General features: G+C 42.1%; 1 protein-coding gene across 10 annotated transcripts in view; it reads right to left on the reverse strand.

The window, feature by feature from the left end:
- Positions 1-5,116: 5,116 nt before the first annotated feature.
- The window catches only part of ABLIM1 (actin binding LIM protein 1), a 209,405-nt gene continuing 193,266 nt past the window's right edge, over positions 5,117-21,255 (reverse strand). For 8 of the 10 annotated variants that reach the window (XM_049811320.1, XM_049811321.1, XM_049811318.1 and 5 more), the window contains 3 exons: positions 19,389-19,450; positions 19,020-19,080; positions 15,056-18,022 (listed from right to left, as the gene is read on the reverse strand). In XM_049811320.1, coding sequence (XP_049667277.1) covers positions 17,985-18,022; positions 19,020-19,080; positions 19,389-19,450 — 161 coding nt within the window. In that variant the 3' untranslated portion in view covers positions 15,056-17,984. Of the gene's footprint in view, positions 12,219-13,551; positions 13,633-15,055; positions 18,023-19,019; positions 19,081-19,388; positions 19,451-21,255 lie in introns of those variants that run through there. The other 2 variants (XM_049811324.1, XM_049811323.1) reach the window with 1 other exon arrangement.

Genomic DNA, 21,255 nt, shown 5'->3' on the forward strand with positions numbered 1-21,255 from the left:
GGCTGCCCAGGAATGCACTATTAATTAACATCCAGCCCCTTACTCTTGCCAACTATGAAGACTGAGAATTTCAGCAAGAAGGTCTCTACTCTGTAGAGACCATCTTCTCTGGACTGAGGTCCAAACAATATTGCCACAGTTTTAGCAAAGACATTACGATACCCACGAAGGCAAGCGTGCCTAGCAGAGGCTCTATCCCATCTTCTGCCCTGAACACGAACCCAGCACAGACCGTACGGCTCTCAGAACTCAGCCCATTCTCCTTCCACTCTAATACCCTTCTTCAGGACGTCGCTCCCCCAGCCTTACAGGGGATGGAGACTCTCTAGCTTAGCAAAGACACTTGCAGAGTCAGTAACGCAAGGACAATGCAAAATCTTCAGCACTCTCTACAGGTAACTATCCAATGTGAGCCTTAGCCCTCTGGCCCACAGACCCTGCCTGCATTGTCCCTTCTTGACCAGAGTCCATCACGGCAAGTGGCAGAAGTAGGCAAAAGCTTGTGGCCACACTCGCTGATGCATTGTTCAATCAAAGTCCTTAGGGGGCTTCACCTGCCTTGCAGACTGGATTGATCCTTGGGACACATGTCAGCTATCTCTGGCAGAAACAGACCACAAAGGGTATGAGGGAAACCTGAAGTGTAGAGAATTTCGGTGACTTGCCCAAGTTCAGAAAGCTGAAACCATTGAACTTATGTCTCTTGACTTGCTGTCCAGCCACAAGACAATGAGGAATACCCAAAGGGAAAAAAAAGACATCGGTATTTCATTGCCTTGCACTTGAGCATGGTCCTGGAGTGAGTGGAACACTCAGGACACAGCGTAACATGCCCATACAGTGGTTCTCCAAGCAGGGCCAGTCTGCACCTGGCTCACTCTCCCAGCAGAACAACCATCTCCTCCAGAGGATGCAAGTCGAAGATTGGTTTTAGTCCACCTCCTTGCTTCCCTCTTTCATGCTGGGGTGACAGCTGAAACACTCCTGACTTTGCAAAAACATCTGACTCCAGCAGTGTGAACCTCGAAGGCCTTGGAGACAATTATACCCTTCTTAATTGACTACTTAGTACTAGAAGGTGAGATGGTACTGTTGGAATTGAAGGAACTAAGGGAGGGCCACCACCTGCCCTCTCTGCCATGGACTCAAGACTGATTTCATGACACAAAGTGTGCAATATCCCTAGCAGTTTAATGTGTTCTGCTCTAACTCTTTCTTCAGACCCCGTTGTCCACTTGTGCCCACCCCATTTTTCATGCCAGCCCAATTGCTTTGTGAGGCCACTGCTTAAATCAAAGCAGGGAACTGACTCCATTTAAAAAAAGGAAAAAAAAAACCCCAACTCTGTGTGATGAAATAAAAAGTAAAAAATGTTTTTTTAAGCAGGATCAGTTCCTGAATGTCACTGAGAGCGACCCCACAAACAGTCATGCTGACATATCTGATGGCAGGAAAAAGCTGTGGGGGCGTGGGAATACCTTAAGCTCGCTGAAGAGCCCCCCAGCGCTTTGTCTTAGGAAATCACAGCCCAAGGAGAGGCTGCGCTGTGCCGTTTTCCGGCTCCCCCTCTCTTTCTTTCCCCCTGAACCCTTGGGCCCCCATCACTACCACGACATCCAGTCCGGGATGTACATTTTAGTCTGCGGTGTGTATATAAAAGAGAGCTGGAACCAGTGGCTGTCTGAGACCCACCTGACCTTTGGATGTACAGCAAACTTCCTGTTCCAGTGCTGCCGGCTCTTTAATCTCCCATTCCTTAAAAAATAAAAGTGAGCCTATGTGAAAAAATGCTTTGTAATGGGAACTCCTGGAACAAGTTTTCTCTCTCGCCCTCTGACTGAGCCATAGAAAACAGTAAATATCTCTCCCAAGAGTCCTTTTTTACAATAGAAAAATGGCAGGCAAAACTGAAGTTTCATTTCCCAGCCTCAGACTCAGCAGCAGACAGGCACAAAAGCTACAGAAAAATAAATCAGCAAGGGGAAAAAAAAATCCCCACTCTTGTTCATTCAGAGTTTGGGGAGCTTTTTGGTGGAGAACAAGCTTCTTCTGGTGGGGAGCAAGTCACACTTGGGAACTGGGTTTCTCTTTTTGCAGGAGGAAGTGGTCTTGGGCTATATACTTGACAGCAAATTAGCATTGACATTTGACTTGTTTTGATCTGAGCTATTTACAGTGGTATTATCTGTGTATTTTTGACATGCTGTGAAGATTCCCATTGCCAGATGCCTTGAGATGGCTGTAGGATGCAGTGCATTCCACAGTCATTACTCAGGGGTCATAAACCTCACATTATTTGTGGGGAGGAGGGGAGGAGGGAAAAATGGTCTAACAATTAAAAAAAAAAAAACCAAAACCCTCTGGACTTATTTTTCACTGGGCTTGTGTATTTAACTAGAGGGAAATTAAAAATGCGCTTAGGCTGGCTGGCACTGTCACACTGTGGGGCTGATGACTGCAACAGATCCTTGTGAATTTGCTCTACACACAGGAGTGCGTTCACGGCGATAATATTCCCAACTGCTCTACGCTGAGGAAGGCTGTAATGGAGCAACTGCTCCGTTATGCTGCTGGGTCAAAGATCCCCAGCCGGGGGATTGCTGTTTAGGAGCTCCAGAGCTTGGGTTGGCAGGACATGTCCTAGGGCTGGCACGACACCGTAACTTGCTACAGGGAGCGAGCCGAGACTCAGGCAGTGGATTTTCAAGAGTAAGTGACATTGATTCAGAAGGGAGACTTTGGGTTTTTTTCTCTTCCATGGTTGGGAAACTTTCAAGAAAATTTCCGAGGCCAAATCCTAGACCTACGCTTGCGGTTTTTTTAAGCAGATACTCCATGCACAGACCTTCCCTACTCCCTAACTGTGTGGAGATGCCCAGGGAGGCTAACAGGAGATGCCTGGGGAGCACCTAACATGGAAATGCTTGGGGGCTGCAGGCTGGCAGGCAGGGAATGCGGTCCTGCCCTGCAGAGTGGCAAGAAAACATCTCCCTGATGTCTGGTTGTCCAGGAGAAGGGCAAATAAGCAGCGCAAAACTTTTTTGACAGAAGGTTTCTCTTGGACTCTATGTTTGCCTTTCAGACAACCAGGCAGATGTTCAAAAACGTCCCTGTGTCTTCCTAACTCCTCTGGCTCAGGTTTGCCCAGCACTCCCCACCAGTAACCTGCACAGCAACAAGTGCTATCAGCCAAGGTTTGCTCACAAGAGGCTACGGTTTCCTAGAAAACCTGAAGTTTCTCAGTGCTGGTCCTAAAAAGAAGAGGATAGAAGATGGGTCATTATGGCCTCATTCATACCTGGTCTGAGGGCTGTGAAGTGGCCTGGCAGGAAATGTCTGTAAACATGGAGGAAACAGAGTATCGAGGAATACTGGAACACATGCGCCAATCTGCTGAAGTCCATGGGCCTACATGCCTGTTGAAAATTAGCCAATGAAATGTGCAACACAAGGATCATCTCCACTCTCTATATACAGATCGTCCAGTTCAGGATTAGGGCTCTTCCAGCGAGGCAGTGCAGCAATATAGATAGCAAAAACCTTGTGTTTAAATGCTCTACTGAAGTGGTGCTTCTGCCCCTCACCGAGTTGTATTTCCAGCAGTTGCAATAAGTGAATCTGATTTTCTGATTTTGATTTGATTTCGTCCCACCTACAGCAAAAATACAATCTCTGGAGTAAGCCATCCACAGAAAGGAAGCATCTAACTGCCACCAGGTCGCTTTGCTGGATATATTCACAAAAGAGTTTCTCTTGTGCAAGTTCCAGCACACAGGTAACATAACAAAAATCTAGGCTTGGCCTGGGAAGTGAATGGGGCAGATATGAACTTTGCTAAAGGCCAACTTCATGGTGGTGCTGAATTCCCCACCTCTTGCTCTCCAAGCAGGAACCTGAGCCCCCATCTCATCTGAGACTCAGTGCTTAGATATACTCAACGCAGTGTATTGAAGTAAAACCCTGGGGAAACCTCTACCTTTGCTGTGAGGGTGAACCTGTGTAGAGTATCGAGGTAGGGCAAGGGCAGGGATAAGTCTCAGAGGTCTGAGGAGCAGAAGAGAAGATGAGGAACACGTTATCTGCAGGGCATGGATCTTGATGCTGCAGGGGCGTTCTGTAGGCTCAAGGATGCTGTGCAGGATGTGTGCTGCATCGCTCCTGCCCCTGAACAGAGGGCTGCAGCTCACATCATCAACAGCCTGAGGCAAGATTCCTTCCCACCCCCTTTGAGGTTTTTTTTAGGATCGATCCCCGGTGGCTTCACTTCAAATAGTAACACCACCACACCTCGCCTCCCCTTCAACTAACAAGCCCAGAGGCCAATCCTAATGAGGCTCCAGCTCTGGTTGCTCCAGGTCCCATAGCTGCAGGAGGCTCAAATTAATTCAGCGATGATGTTCAGCAGGTCATCTAGAGAGCTGTGTATGAGCAGCTTCTTTTCCAGGGGATATCTACTTGCACTAATGAGTGAAGTCCCTTGACATGTCTTTCTTCTGAGGTACTGACAGGAATTGGTGCAGATTCCTCTGAGGTGCAGCATGCTTAGGTCTGCTGCTACTATGGTCTGCTGGAGACCCAGGCGTTCAGCACTTTCATAGGTGTTTTATAGCCCTATTTCCTTGAGTGGCATCGTCCCCTACCTTCTACACCCAGATTAAGACTGGGCAGGTTCCAGCTAATTAAGCAATCACCTAACTTTAATACTATGCATGTAAATATGTTTTCAAGTCAGGGACTAAAATTTTAGCTGAACTCGCAAGGATAAAGAAAGGAAACCATTTAGCTTATGAAGGTGATGTAACAGCATGTCCTAGCTGACATTGCTGATACCTCAGGTCCTTTTAAACCACAAACTGACCACACAAAATTAACGCTCCTACATGGTTTCTATGAATATCTATTTCTAGTGACAAAGTTACAAGAAGCCTTGTGACCATTTTCAAACCTTCTGTGATAATTTCACTGAAGCTGTGTAACTGTTCATCTGTCCTGCTGTGGTCATTCGTATCTCAGCTATCTCCTTCTTGAGAGCACATCCTGTTTTGTAAGAGGACTTTGATATAACTCTGCAAGATGAAAAAAAAGCGAAATAAATGAGGCAACATGAATCCAGCAATTAAGAATAAAGCTCCAAACTTTATTCATTGACTTGAATACAACAGTGATGCAGATTACAGTGGCACAGAAGTGCAATATGTGCTGTTTGCGGTATGACAGTGGAAACACTAATTGTACAGAACAGCAACCCAGCTCAACTTTTCATTATGCTTACAAGCAGACTTACTGTACAGACAAGACATTGATTCACTTTTACAGAGATCAGAAAGAGAGCTGTCTCACAGATGAATGGAAAACACAGGGACACCTCCCCAAAACGCTGGTTTGTAACATGTGGAGGGAGGAGAAAAGAAAAATAAAATAATAAAAAATCCTATTGCCAAAATCTACTGATTTAAAGGGAAATATACCGTTGAAAAATTAGTTTCGGTTTCCAAAGCTTAAAAAAACCAGACCCCAGCTGTAAGGCCCCCTTACAGGAAGAGTTGTCAGCAACCACCAAGCCGCACTGCTTGGACAGGACTGATCCAGTAATGCAATACAGAGCTCCTGGCTGTGGGCACACACAGCAGTCAGAGACTTACCTGGGCTAGCCAGCTGAGAAAGAGCCTGCTCCAAAGCGTGCAGATGTCAGTGAGAGGCTCCACTGAATGCAGTGTTTTGCATTTGGAGGGAAGCGCTTTCTGGAGGGTGTTCAGTGACAAAAGCCCAGGCAAGTGTCCAGTGGGACCTGTCAAAGCGCCTAAGGGAGCTAGAGACTCAGCCTGGTAAGGCACCGCTGGAATTACCGTAGCTGCTTCTGCTGCTTGAAATGCTTCATTTCCTAATGCCTAGGAGCAAGGTCCCATGGGACTCAGCTTTGCAAGTCCTGGGAGCAACGCTTGTATTAACTGTGGTGATCCTGACAAAACAGGTTACTGTTTGCCTTCAGTCATGTCCTTCTACCTCAAAAGAAAGACTGCAATGCACGTGGAAGTATTACCTCTTCACATGGACAAGCATTTTTTAGGAAATCATTAGCAGAAATCTTATTTCCCTGCTGGAAGCCCTTTGGGCAACAAATAATTCATTTTGCATACAAGCAAACAACATTAATGGCCAATTACATTCCCACTTCCTGCACTGATGCTTACATTAAAATTAATAATACTTATTCATTCTCTCCCTGCCAAATGCAGCCATGACATAGCTCTTGCCAGCAGAGTTGTCTGACTAAAAACCCTGTATCTTTGCGTTGTGATAGATTTTTTGTTTCTTATTTTATTAAACACAAAAAAGTTGTGTGGGAGAAATCACAAGGCAAAACTCACCAGCCAGAGCAGTCCTGCAACCCACAGCGATAAGGGTGTTTCTACATTAAAAGAGAAAGGCGCGTTGTACTGCTCTCTCTAGATCTTTGTTACATAGCAATGGGGTAAAAACATACCACATACTGTCAAGACCAGCCCTTGCTATGCATCCACCCTGAAGACTACGCTGGACTCTAGCAGGTGTGTTGACAGGGCCAAAAAGTTTGACAGGCCATGAACTGGACCATGACCTGGGGCTAACTGAATGGCGAAGGGGGCTGTGGAGTCAAGCCCTAAGTGTCTCTCTGACATGGAAAAGATGAGTGGCTTTTCAGGACAGATTAGTTGATTTTCCTGTTTCCTGCACGTGTTCTATTGCATCATCATTATCATTGACTGGTATTTTTCACTGCCATGGGTAACTTCCAGGACGCGGACATCCTCCTCCACAAACACATTCGGAAGAAAAGCAATGAATCGTGGAGTGGGAGAAAGGCCGGTTTCCATTTTGTCTGCTCTACGAGGCCACGGCCAAGATCTCCTCCTAAGTCAGGGTGAGCCAAGATAAGTCATTCCAAGAGGAGTTTAGAGGATGTTTGTATTTTTACTGGGTTGGGAGTTAATTTTTCTGTCACTTGTTATAACAGCTTCATACCATTAATGTCAGCATAGATGCTCATTAGCCATAGGCTCCAAACTTGACTTCCCCACAATTTGACATAGGAACCGCAGGCTCATGCCCACATTTTCCTCCTAAGTCTGCTAAACACCACCCTGGCAAACGCTGGAGAAATGAGCGTACGCCAGCCCTCCTCCTTCCCAGAACTTAATCCTTCTCCATCCATTGATATTACCTGACCAGGAGAAGCATGGCTTGCAGAAAGGCATTTCACTTTAAAATGTGTCTAATTTCACCATAACAAACTTTTACGAAAGAGATTCCTCATGACCTCCCCTGAATAGCAGGACCGCTGAACTACACAGCTGAGAAAGGATTTCCCAATTGCAACAGGGAAAGGGCAGCAAGCACTTCAGTGCTAGGCCCACAGACTTAGGGCTATAGGACTTTGTAAGGAGAGATGACATCTGTCTTGACAGAAATAAAAGCACTACTGGAGCCACAGAGCTATCTTGTCCCACACACAGCTATTAAGAAACTTACTGTTCTCCTAGTCTAACCTTTCACAGCACACTGCAGCTATGTCCATAATGCATCACAAGCCATATTTAATGAAAGGCTACTTACCAAACTGAAAACAATTATGTTTCTGAGATGCCTCTAAAACCTGTCTTAAATGACACCAGCATAAGATGATAATAAACAGTTAAAGAAAAAAAAAAGAAATTCTGTGAGCAAACTTCACAAGAACTTAACTCTTCTAGTTGTACAGAAAGTTTAGCAGGTTTGGGATAGGACACTGGCAGAGTTGAGATGCTGTTCCTGAACCGAGGCCACAATAGATCACATTGCTTCATTGAGAAATAGTGGAGAGTTTAGTAATTTCCAAATCTGCTCTTCAAGTTGGCTTAATTCTACTATCGTCAGAGATGATGAACAACATATTTATTTCAACTTCTGACTCGCGGTAGGCTGGAGCTTATGCTAAGTTAAGGCACGGGTATAGAGGGTACGGCCAGCTGCTCCCACTGTAACACAGACCAGTTCTCTACTTGTTCATATGGAAGTTATCAGACCAGTATCTGGAGCGGGCACAAAACCGAGTAAGTCAGATCTCTGGATTCCCTGTTAATATGAAGACTACTGCACAGGGTATTACCCTTCCATCTGAGCAGTGCCAGGGATGGGTGCTGCAAATGGTCACATACGCGTGAGGAGGCCTTTTAAATGATATCACTTGTGGGCAACACACTTCCACGATGTGGGAAACTGACCCTGCCTTTTGCACACTCAGTACATCTCAGGTATCCACAGGCCCCACAGATACAAGCACAGATGGAAGTGACGACCTTTCTAACTTAATGGACCACTATCTATTCAACACTACACACTATTTCGAAATTCCAGGTTAACTACTCACATAGTATCTCAACTCCAAATGGGGAGTGTGCATGCTACATGTGCACCTGTGTTTGACAACCTGCATGTGTACATAATCCCATTTTACACGTGTGGTTATTTTGCAATGTTTTGACAGGTCTTTGCTCTCACATCACTCCTAAAGCAGAAAAGGGGGAAAAACCAAGACAAAAGCAATCAGTTCTCAGTCCTCTTAGCAATGACATTCTGTTGACAGCACTGAGTTTGATGGGACTTTATCAGAAGCTCAAATGCTTTGCAGGAGATAGAAGAATGTAAGCATGTACTTAAGGCATATTGATAGAATCATAGAATGGTTTGGGTTGGAAAGGACCTTTAAAGATCATCTAGTCCAACCCCTAACATGTCTCAAGGATATACTGAAGAGGGGAATTACAAAGAACTGCCCAAGAAAGTGCTACTAGATAGATAACTAGGAAAATGATTCGTTGCTTACACAGAAAATTCTCCCTGGGGCTACATCTCTGGTTTTATTAGGTGGGAAGACCAGATGAAAGAACAGAAAATGTTGCAGTGACAATCGCTAACAGCCCACTGCAGAAAACACACACCCCCTGTGGCTGGATGCAGCATGGTTTTTATGGAGAGGCGATCTCTTTGGGTGTGTCTACATGTAGATGGTTGGGATAATTAAGGGGAATTAACTATAGGCATGAAATTGAAGCTCAAAAAACCCTTCCTGTTCTTAATCAGAAATAATGCAGTATTAAGTCTAGTGCAGAGGGCTGTGAACTGACTATGTTCCACTCCAGTGAGATGTGAACCAGCAGTGGCCCAAAAATCCAGTTAGAGATTAATTGTTTCTGCAGCATCTAAACTGGCTTCTCTTCATTCCTTCCCAAGCCGCAATTGCGGTTTTAAATTCTCAGTTGATGAAGCAGATACCAATTACCCTGTGATTCTTCACAGGCTAGGAGGTTGAATTTTGGTTTTTTGTTTGTTTGTTTTGGTTTGTTTTCGTTTTGTTTTTGGTTTTTTGTTTGGGTTTTTTTTCACTTTTTTTTTTTTCTTTTTTTCTTTTGGAGAAGAGAAAGAGGAGAGAAAACAACCTGGCTTAGTCATTTCTGAAATGACTGGGTAGTGTATTCACATATGCTGTGAGAAGTTCAATAGTGATCTAGAGATGGGGACAGAAAAACGCAGACTGGCAGCTCACATCCTTGAGAGAGCAAGTCTTCAGATCAAAAAGGTTTATTGTCAAGGTGACTTGGGCTAAAAGACCCGTGATGCCTACTATGTTTGAAAGGCAGAAGCACAGTACTGTCTGTAGGATGTGGGCTGGCAAAATTTGGAGAATTTTAATATTTAAGTGCATTAAAACTCAGTTAAGCCATCTCAAAGTTAAGCCACACCTTGCAGGTGACAAACACTGAATTTCTGAGACTCCAGCATTCTCAAAGCCTGTGACTGTAAAACACTGCTGTTCTTTTGTTGTATGGATTTGTTTTCAGCAGTCACTTAAAAATGCATCTCAAACTGCCAGTGCCCCTAACATTCTCATTTACTTCTCAGTGTTTCTCTAAAACCGTTTCAGATGCTTGTTCTGAAAAATGAAGGAAAACATGTTGAACTGATCCTCGCTGCAATCTCAGTAACGTCCAGAGAGCTTACTCACAACTGAGTGTGTCACAGTATTCACTGAGGGCTTCTTCTGTTCAGTGGGAACCATGATGCTGTATCTGCACAGTAGCATATTCTCCAGCTTGTCCCATAGACTCACCATTCCCTTATGTCTAGGGACATGGAGCAGGTGCTGACCCCCTGGATCTGTCTCTTATATACTGAATTTTCAACTCAGATTTTATCAAAGGAACCACAGTGATCTGTTGCAACAGGACTACCTAAACCAGCAAAGAGGAGGCAGGATTCGGGCTGTCCTGCACATTTCATGGTGAAATGCCATTTGGTGATATAGAGAGCTCAACATAGTCGTACTGAATCTCACAACTACACGGGACCGTTTCCCCTTCCCGACTTCCAGATTTTAACACCAATGTCTCATATAACAGAAAATACAAAGGTTCCGATGTCTCCAGTGCCAAAAGTTTCTGCATTAAAAATGAAACCTTGATATTCTTTGACAGAACCTAAATGACCCTCTCCCATATCAGGAGACAGGCTCATTAGTGCAGTATACATTGGCAGTTAAGCACCAAGGAAGAGAAAAAGCTGACCTTGCAGCCGCAATGAATTCATTCAGTTACTTTGGTGCTCATGTCCTCCTCTGTATAGGACTTGCCCAGAAGCAGTTAAGGTATATACAGGCAGTTTTTTTAAGCTGCAGCATATTGGAAGAAGACTGAAAGCAATAAGGAGTTCAATGCAGCTCTGAAACTGTCTTGCATGATTACTCTGTCTTCAAAAACCAAGTCAGGCACAAAGGGAAATAAAAATAACCAAGGCTGGAGCTTTGACACTTCAAGAGAGGGAAAAAAAAAAAAAAAAAAGCCCGTGCCCTCTATTCCAAGCACAAGTGAAAAACTACATTAACTAAAAAGAGTGCTTGGCCCCATGCACTGTGCCATATTGACAACAGCAACTGCAATTTAAACAAAAAGCCTCTATTGGCAGAGCATGGCACCTTGATGGTACCTTTTAATTCATAAACATTCCTCCCTAAGAGGGATGAATTTGTGTGGTAGCTTGCAGAGAACCATCTTCCCTGCTGATGCAAAATCCTACGACTCCACTGCAGTCTGATGAGCTGTACTAGTAATTACTAGCAGGGAGTCTGTCCCGAAATCTCTGGGTGCGAACCAGGGCACACTTAAAAAAGCATTTTCTCACTCTGTCACTCCCACCCCCATCCACCCATCTCCTGGACTGAATTACAAGAAAACTGACTCTTCTCCACCATTCCCATTACTTAAGTGATCTTAAATTATTCAAAGGACTGGTTAAGCTCCAGCCTTATTAATTCAAGCAGAAAGTGTGGAAGAGGGAAGACTGACAACACACAGCAATTCACTTCCTATATCCTAGCAAATATATACAAGGAGTCCATTTTCCAGAAATTCAACTGGTATGTACTGTAAGTGAGCAGAGTGCCCACATTTGCAGATTGTATCACACGAAGAAGATGCCATTTCAAAAGAGTGCCAATTAAGAAACAGTTGCGTGAAAGACCTAATGTGACCATGTAGATAAGTTACAAAGGGCTTCTCCTTCACTACAGAGCATCTATCTTCCTCTCCATATATATACACATATATACACATACATACACGCACACACATAGATAGATGGATAGTTATAAATACATGTGCGCACACACGCAAACACACATACATATATATATATATTTTATATATATATATATATTCTTTTCCAGTTCTTGGAGTGGTTACAACTACTTTAGTCTACAAGGCATCCTAAGGGCACTTCCTGGCTCTAGCAATAAAGTCCATCATATTGTGGAGAGAAGTAAAGGGAATATCATTGAGGGAGAAGAACAGAACAGTTTCCTATCTTGTATAATATCATGTAACAGGTCGACACCTCTGAAAACTATCATTGTTGTTTCTGAGCCCAGATATTTTCTCCCTATGTTCCAGGAGGGCAAATGTTCATCTTGTTCAATTGCTGTGTACAGAGGTGCCATTATGTGATTTTCCCTTTTTGGTGGATAAGTAGTTGCTTCCAAATAGTTTGGACTGTATGATACAATATCATTTTTTGTTGGTTTGTTTAAAGGGAGATTAAAAGAGTTTTGCTTTTTTCTTCATGTCGTTGCGTCTCCAGAGAGGTAACTTGTCAAACTCCTGTATCGTCATGCCAAATATTTCTTGAAAAACTTCAGGTGCTAAGTGACGCTTTAAAACAAAACAAAAAAAGAAAGGGGGGGGGGGGGGAAGGAAAAAAAAAGGAGAAAAGGCAATGGTCAGTCAAAGCTAAAGACACACAACAGGAGATAGGAGTGCCTTAGGGATTTCACGTCACTATCACTGTGTAAGAGCCACTGCAGGAAATAATGCTGGTTTGGCAATACCCATATCCAAGTCCTCATGAATTCTTGTGCTCAAGGAATCAATAAAATTTTGCAATTTGTTAAGTCTGAGAAGTTTGCAAAGGAAATCAGAAGAACTATTTCAGTTGCTGAATAAGCAAGAGACAGAAAAATGACTTGTCTGAAGTCACCCAACAAGCAGTGATAGACCAGAGAACAAAACCAGCTCCTGCACGCCCCTGTCCCAGGCTTTAGGCTAGTCACCTCTGCTTACATCTGGAAGTTCAAACAGACACTGGGTTTCAGGAGAGCTTTGCAGAGGGGCTGCATTTTGACATGCTACATTTAAAGTTTTGAGAAGGAAGATGTCTGGCCAGGCTAACTGTCCAGCACATTTCTCTACTGCCAATGAAACATTTTTTGGTGCTGTCTTGTGCACAAGTTACTTCTTGTTCAGCCACTTTAGAGTGCACTGGATGGGGAAAGTGTCTCCCTGTGGCACTAATGTAACACACCGTCGAATTCTGATTAGTGATCACGTATCTACTAGTGCATAAAATGTGCATAAATGGTTACTTACCCAAAATTTTGTGGCCCCTTCCACTCACCTCCACAGAAGATTAACTAACTACAAATGACTTAAACATCCCCAGACTTCCACTGGGCTGCTTAAGTTTTTCTGATCCACAAAGTTGTAAACAATTTTTATCTGTTGGCAGAGATTTAAGTCCTCGTTTTTTTGGATATCAGCCAGTCTAACTCACAGGACTCACGGATGAGTTGAAGAAAGTTAGACTTTTGATCCTCCAGGATGGCTGACACTGACTCTTAGCTAAGAGATGATCCAAGTTCAAAGAAAGCATTGCTCCATTCCAACATGGATCCTATGACTACAAAGCACTTCCCCAATTTTGGGCTTTTTAACAAATTTACAAGTATATAATTAATTGCTTGAAAACATAAGGGGGTTGTGAGAAGCTCAGTCCATAAGCAGGGAGACAGAGATGTCGGACTCCTGGCCCAGCACTCTTTGTGGAGATGCGGCTGCTTCCTCCCCCTGTCTGACTCCTCTTTCCCTGCTTAGTGCTGAGAAATCTTCCCAGTCTAACAAGGACCCACACTTCAGTGTTTGAGCTTTCAAGTGTGCAACAACAAACAACTTCAGCAGGAAAGAGCATTTAGGAACTTGCTTCTCTTACCTCAAGCCTGGTTCTGTCTACATCTTTTAGTATTTTATTTCGCCCTCTGTTGGTCACCATGAGCATTTCATATGGAAAAATCTGTTAACAATGTATAAAAGGGGAAGAAAGAGATGTATTTATATTCTAAAGCAGAAAGAACAAAATGTCTCTCATTTTCATAACCACACAAACATTTGTTTTCTTTTTCAAAGGAAATCACAGCTTTTTTTTCTTTTCTTTTTTTTTCCTAAAGTTGCACAAAAGACAAGCCAATCTGGACATAGCTAGAACTTGTTCAGTATCAAACTGTCTCATACTGTAGAGCCACTATGTACTTGCCCGTTCCGCTGACTTTTATGGTGTATATACTACATCAGCTGGCTTTGGTCAGACAGAGTCCTCTCTAGTCAATACACTTTCTCATCCATCAATGTGTAAGTTTATTAAGGTAAATGTATTTGTCACTTACTGGTCTAACTGATGGTTGCCAAAGTGTGAACAGCTCTAAGGAAACAGACACTTAGTGGACTTTTAAAAGATGAAATAGATGGAAGTACATTAAAAAAGGCAGCAACTCCAAATAAGCAAGATATTAATTCGTGTGGGCTATGGCATTCAATAGAAGTTATTGCATGATTTTCTTTGCCTCTTTGGATAGTTAAAAAATTAAAACAACTGCCCACTGTGCTTGCTGGCTGTGCCATACATACATAGATTAAAGGAGATACTTTTGTAGACATATTATTCTTATGCACCTTCATCTGCTTCAGAAAAGTATGCCTCTAGCACATTTCCCATTAATGTTTCCCTTGATTTCCCTTCACATTGCAAAGAATGTCCAGAACTTAAACGTATCAGTTATTGGCCAATAATCTATTCCTGAAAGCATAAATGATTTTACTTTTGTTTTACGTGTACAGGTTCTTTGTTTGAAGTAAAATGTTTACTGGGAGTGGGTCTCAAATCAGTCTAATCCAGCAGAAACAATGCTGCTTAGAAAGGATTTCAGAAAACCATGTGCCTTAAAATCAGTTTCTGTAATCATCCCTGGCAAATAAAACTCTGGTTTAGGATTTTTTTCCTTGGGCAGACACCTCCATAAATGCCTGGAATGACTTAGGAGAGCTCACATTCTGACAGAGCCCCTCTGTAGCCCTTCTCATTGCATGTCTCTGCCGAGTAGGAAAACAGCATTCCCAGTGAGGTCCTTGTCCAACCCCTACTGAAGTCAACGAAGTTTTTCTGCAGACTTCAGTGGCAACTGGCTCAGTCTTTACTGTTATTTACGGGTCTTGTTTTACTTGCCCACTGGGAACAAGAGCGAGACACCAAAACTCTCCTCGAGAGATAGTTGACCTATTATCAAATGCTACTAATTCAATTGTTTTAACATCAGAAGAAATTGAACCTAATCAACTTTTGTGCAGTACTAGGCAATTAAGCTTACTCCATTGTCAACAATTATCCCAATGAACTTTTCAGACATATAATAAATAAGATTCAGGCATCAATGAACACACCACTGAGTTTATTATAAGTAATAATAATTTAAATAACGTGTGCTTACATACCAATTGTAAGATAAGATTCTTAGGAGATTCTGACATTGTCACAATTGTACAATTAAGCCTATACTTTGAATTACATTGTTTATGTTTGATACTGGAAATGGCTACCATATACAGCATTATAGGAAACTAAAATGTAACTTTTCATAGTTAAACAGGCAAAATTTAAGTCAAAATCTACGGTCATAAGTACATTTTATATTTAGATATTCACAACAAGGCATGTCTCAATCTGGGGTGGCAGGATGCACAAATTCTGTCCTTTCTGGAGAACTGTTTGGTAAGATTTGGTCATTCTTAAGTTTACTGATTTTCACGTGTTTCATGCTGACTATGAGTTGGCTTCTTTTACTTTATCAGGTTTAAGTTAGTGTTGGACCATTGACATGAATAAAAATACTGCCAATTCACACATGCTGAAGGTCTGGCATCACCCTTATAAACATCAACTGAAAGTGACCTATTGTCTCAGGAAAAATTCCCATAAATTTTATCACTAGTAATACTGACAGAATTTGTCACCCAAAATAACACTCCAAATCACCAGGTGCAGCAGCAGCAGTAGTGGCTTTAAGAATTTCTATTGCACTGTAAAAGAAATTATTTGGAATAAAAAGTAGTACCTCAGGAGTTGAGGATGTCCCCAAGGTCTTATTTATATAATATAAAAACCCACTTGTTAATATGTATTGTACTGGGGTCTCAGCTCATAAAGCTAAGGTTATTGCTTTGTACAGTTTGTCTGGAGGTGACTCGGAAGCACAAGTAGTAATCTGGTTTGCAAAACGAGCTCCTCACTTAACTGCAGAAATGCTGATCTTTGTAACTTTGGCAAAATCATGATTTCTCGGAAGGTTCACCAGCAATAGAGAAAGTTATCAGATTTAAAACACAGCCCTGATTGAATCCCCTCTATATACTATGTTCATTTTTGACTCAGACATCTTGAGACATAGCTGCAAACCCATTTTAATTTATATCTTAAATTATATTCAGCTGACATTGCCTCTATTTCCAATAAATCTCCTGAGGAATTTCTTACATAGGGAATTCAACATTATTGAAAGGTGTCAGGCTAACAGCGCTGAGAGCTAAAGAACAGATCCAGACAGACATGTAGGTATCTAACTTCCAATTTGTAACAAACATCCATGTACTTCATTAATTTTTAAGTTGAGACAGCCTCAACAGCATGTTGCGAGCCACAATATTCTGCATCACTTTTCCAGCCTGACAGATCTGAGACCTTCCCATCAAGTTTGGCCTCCTGTTTTGGCTAGTGAAAGCCTGACAGAGAACTAGCTATTGAGCATCTTCAGTATTTTCATTTTGTCTCTAGAAAAACCTCCTTAACCCAAGAAGCGCACCTGGGCTGCCCTCAGCCTGCCTGAATACTGACATCTGTAACAGGCAAAGTCCCGAACAAAGGGAGAGGTTTGGCACAGAAGGAGCAGGGACTGAGGTGAGGTAAAGAAAAACAGGGGAACTAAGATATTTCCCATATTTTATCTGCATTTCACAGTCAAATCTTCACTGTCTTGAAGGAAAGTGAATAACATCTGCACTTGCCTTTGGCTCCAACATGTTAGGCATAGATACTCCTCTGTCCATTCTCATTCCAGGGACATGACCATCCGGAAGGGACTGCATCAGATACAGGTATACATCAGACACACAGGTTACACACACAGAGGGTAAAGGCACTCAAGTAGCGGTGAAAACAAAGGTGACTTCGCTCTAAGACTTCCTTCAAGTCTTAATATTTAGTCTTATCATACAGATCATTGCCATGGCTACTGTTTACTACTTCTGTGAGGCATGCGGAGGGATCCTTCGATCCTCTCTGCCACCACAGCCTTCTGTCACTGCTAAGGCTAGCGATAGCTCCCCACTGAGCCTACCAACATCACTTCCCAGGTAGATCTCTGGACCCCAAGAGAGTGGTGGGCCCTTTCCCACTCCAGTGACTAAGTAGGGTTCTTCTCTGGACGAATACTCAGAAGTATTAATTCAGATCCCACCCAACAGCATACAAAGCACTCTTAACACCTCTGGGCTTTCCTTCCTGTCACTTACTGTATCAGCTGAGATCCTTTTTTTTTGTCTCTACAACGGGACATTTTTATTATGACTACAAACAGGCATAGGGTAAAAAGGTGCTGTTTTGACACAGGTACTCTTCCTAATGATAGAACATTTTGAGCACAATACATAGACAACTCCTCTCTCCTCCCATAATGTTATTCTCTTTCCAATCATCATGATTTTGATACACCATTAACAAAATTACCCAAGCAATTAAATCCTTTCTTAAATTGCCATTTTATATTGTGATTGTGCTAAGGAGCCATCCAGACTCAAATCATTCTGGAAAAAGCCCTGCAGACAGGATTTGGAATAAAAGGGTTTATACTTGAAAGCACACCTCTTACTGGCTCATCTGTAATGGCAGCACTGTAGAAAACTATTGATCAGCCATCTTGTCTGGAGAGCAAATTTCAGAGTAAAAATGAGGAGTTTAAGGCTCCTGGTATGGAAGAAAATTGCCTCCAGAAGAGACTTTTTGTCTCTGGGGTCGGTATGAGAGGCTGGAAATAAGCCCACCCTCAGCTGTCCAGAGAGGACTATTACAGATAACTCATGTATCAACAGACAGTGGATTTTACAGAGCAAGTCACAGAACTGGTGTGAACTGTCTCAACCCAGCTCTGGGGAGGTAACAAGGAAGAATCTGAGGCTGTGCCTGTTTCTTTGTTGATAAGAATCTACATTGGTGGTTACGCTTAAACATGCAGGAAAATCAAAGCTATTGTCTTAAGAAACCCTTCCCTGCAGCAGAAATTCAGACTTCCACAAGAAAAGTAGATGCTTTTAGTTCTGTTGTCAGTTGATTGATGAAAATCTGTACTCTACCTGGAAATCTGAAAAGCAAAAGAGAAATCTCATCAGTTTTAGAGTGTGGAAGAACAGGAATCTGTCACAATCTACCAGATAATCCTTGTGTCTTCCAGTTCACCTGATCTTTTCAAAATCCCACCCAATTCTCTAAGGCCAGCAACCTTCCTACTTTTGGACTTTGTAAAGAGTCAAACGCTCCAAATATTGCAGCCCTTTTCATTTTGAGCAGTCTTCTCATTCAGGAAAATCAAGTCACTTTTGAAATATTAAGAAAAACAAAACCACAATCAAATGATTAAATAGTCAACTAAATTTCAAATGTGTAGAGCAGGGTTCACCTCACCTAACCTCTCCATCAGGTAGCTGTCTAGATTCCTCCATAGCCTATAAAGAGATGCAAGCAGCAACAGAAGATGCCTGATCATAGGGTATCTAAGATGATTGGGATCAATCTCACTTTGGTGATAACTAGCCTCCCTCTCTCTCAGCATAAACCATTGCAAAACATTAACTCTCAAAGTTTCATAACTTTCATAAATATTAATTATCAGTTTTTATTAGGCAATGACTGATACCTAGCTCAAAGTCATAATGAAAATCATGAGCAGCAACAGGAATTGGAAGGCATTATCCTCCTTTCTTCACTGTGGCACATTCTTTCAGACTGTGCAGTTGATGGTAATTTTCAGAGAAAGAAAACACCATAACAGAACTCAGTACACATTCCTGATAATATACACATTACCTGCTTTCCATGTGCACCAATGCTAAAGCACTCTCTTGGGATAAACAAGGATCAGCTCCACATAGCAGATTTATCAAAATAAACCCAACCTTTTTAATAGGTATTTTCAGAGTTTGAGTTAATTGTTGAGTTTACCAGAGGAACCTACAATGTACTGAGAAAATGCAAAGTAACCACATCCACAACCTTAAAATAAAACAGCAGAAATAATCAAACATGTTCAGCAATGAAGTGGCATCTAAAAAGGCTCCTCTTTTAGGTAAAGTTAGCCTTACCTCTAACACCACCACTCACATCCCCATAGCTGTTGTACTGACCAAAATCTGTAGACACCGGCTGTAACAGGAAAAGAGGGACATGCACATAAATTCACATTTCATGACTTCACAAGCAGGTTGGTATATGGGGAGAAATCAATTCCTTTAAGCCTTTTATTTCCCCCTCAATTTTCATAATGTTTCTTGCATTGCTTTAATTGCCTTTTTAACAATATAGTTTGTGGGAAGGGAAATTAAGTTTTGTCTGACTTCAGATGGTCTTATAAAAAACCTTGATCAAACTGAAAATTCAATACAGTTAATATGGAAATAAATACCATGGATAATTAAATTCACTTTTGCTTCTCAAAATCACCATCTCCTTACCCTGTGAAGTCCATTTTTTCCATAGCCAGGGAGAGAAGAGGTTTTGGAGGCTGAAGCATGTGCTGTTGAATGAGGAAGGGAAAAATCTTTTACTGGAAACATCCCCCATGAAAACTCAAAAACAATAACATTTGAGGAATCAACTGGCATAAAAAACACAATTTAAAGAACTAAGCATATACATAACCAAGACACGCTGACTTTAAGAAACTAACATCTCAGCCCCAAACACATCACACCCTTCCACACATTCTGAAAGTTACATGCAGCTTTATCATGCCATGGTGGTAGGTCATCAAGAAAGGATACTGTGATTTTGCCAGGCTCAAAATCAAAGTGGTCTCCACTGAGTTGAAGGTAACACTCAAGGATCAGAAAAAAGAGCAAAATAACTTTTTAGTCCTTAGCTAGATAAAGTATTGCTGTGCATCTTATAATGGGACCAAGGTAAAGGACAAGGAGAATCTAAGATCAGCAGTATTTGACTGGAGAGGTTCCCTGTTAATTCTCCCATGCAGGTCCATTCAATTCCACTCTCATAAGTGGCACACATGGTTTATGTATCATTATACCCTCTGAACCTTTCATGAATTTCCTTTCTATTCTTTCTATTGCAACTATTATTGCACTCATGCTCCCAGCTTCTGCTGCAGCACAAGCCAAGATACATACGACTAGCATACTACATCCTCTCTGTATTTACATGTTTCAGTTTGCTATTTTTTTTCTACAAAGGAGAAAAGGCTATTAGTTTTAGTCCTGTAACACTGTAATTGACAGATGTTTTGGTACTGACTTCAACAGGAGAATGATCAGAATGGGCAGTGCTGAGTGAATTCAAACAAGTTTAAGAATTTGGCATTCTGATCCGAAATTATAGTTATCCTGCACATGTGACACTTCTGAGAACACGACATGATTCAACAGAGCTCTGTGACCCCTGCTTTCATCTGAAATGAAAATGAAATAAGGTATGTAGGGGCACTGAACTTAGTATTTGCACCAACCTCAGACATTGCATGAGCAAGACAAAGACAATGTGGGAATGTCAGGGGTGTGTTTTCAAATACAGATAAAAAGGTGGATAAATAGAAGGACTGTCAGCATAATGATCAGTAGCACCTCTAGAGTTAATACAGCTCCTTCTGACAAGATCCTCCATATAGGAATGCAATTTTTGTTTTTTTAAATGTTATTTTTATGACGGAAGGGCATGGAATGTAGAACTTGAGGCACTGATGTTGCCAGCAATAAGCAGCTTTGGGAAAGGTACCATTGATTCCACAAAAGGCAACTGATGACCGCCCTGATTACGACTGCAAAGAGGGATGGACACATCTCCAATAAAGGAGTTCTCCAACCTGTGCTAAGGTTAATAAAAAAAATCATAAGTTCTGAGTTGAGCAGGTAGACTCCAGCCCCATAAGAATTACAGATAGTTAGGGAGAGCCACAGACATTCTCTCCAAGACCATAAATAGAGGCAACATACTTATGCAACAGGGAACACAAGGAAATCTTAGTTTGCTTGGCAGCTACTCCAGTGGATGACTCCAAAGAGACTCATCTTGTCCCTTCTTGGCTTAAAGTACAGTTGCTGTGCTACAATGGCAGGTGGATGAAGACAGTGAAATAAAACCCCCAAACCATTCTCTGGAGATCCGAGAAGGCCACAGATGTATATCAAAATCCGCAATGAGGCCAAGAATCTGAGCCACCAATTAACCAAAGTTGACTTTTGTGCTTTTGCTTTGGAACGGAATATACCCAATCAAAATGTCAGCCAAGGCTGAAACACTGGCTGTGTTCGGAATATGCAGCCCCATTGGTAAATGTTGCTGATTTTCTGTCCCTGGGAGGAGAGATTA

Source organism: Accipiter gentilis, chromosome 9 (genome assembly GCF_929443795.1).
Source record: "Accipiter gentilis chromosome 9, bAccGen1.1, whole genome shotgun sequence".
NCBI lineage: Eukaryota > Metazoa > Chordata > Aves > Accipitriformes > Accipitridae > Astur > Astur gentilis.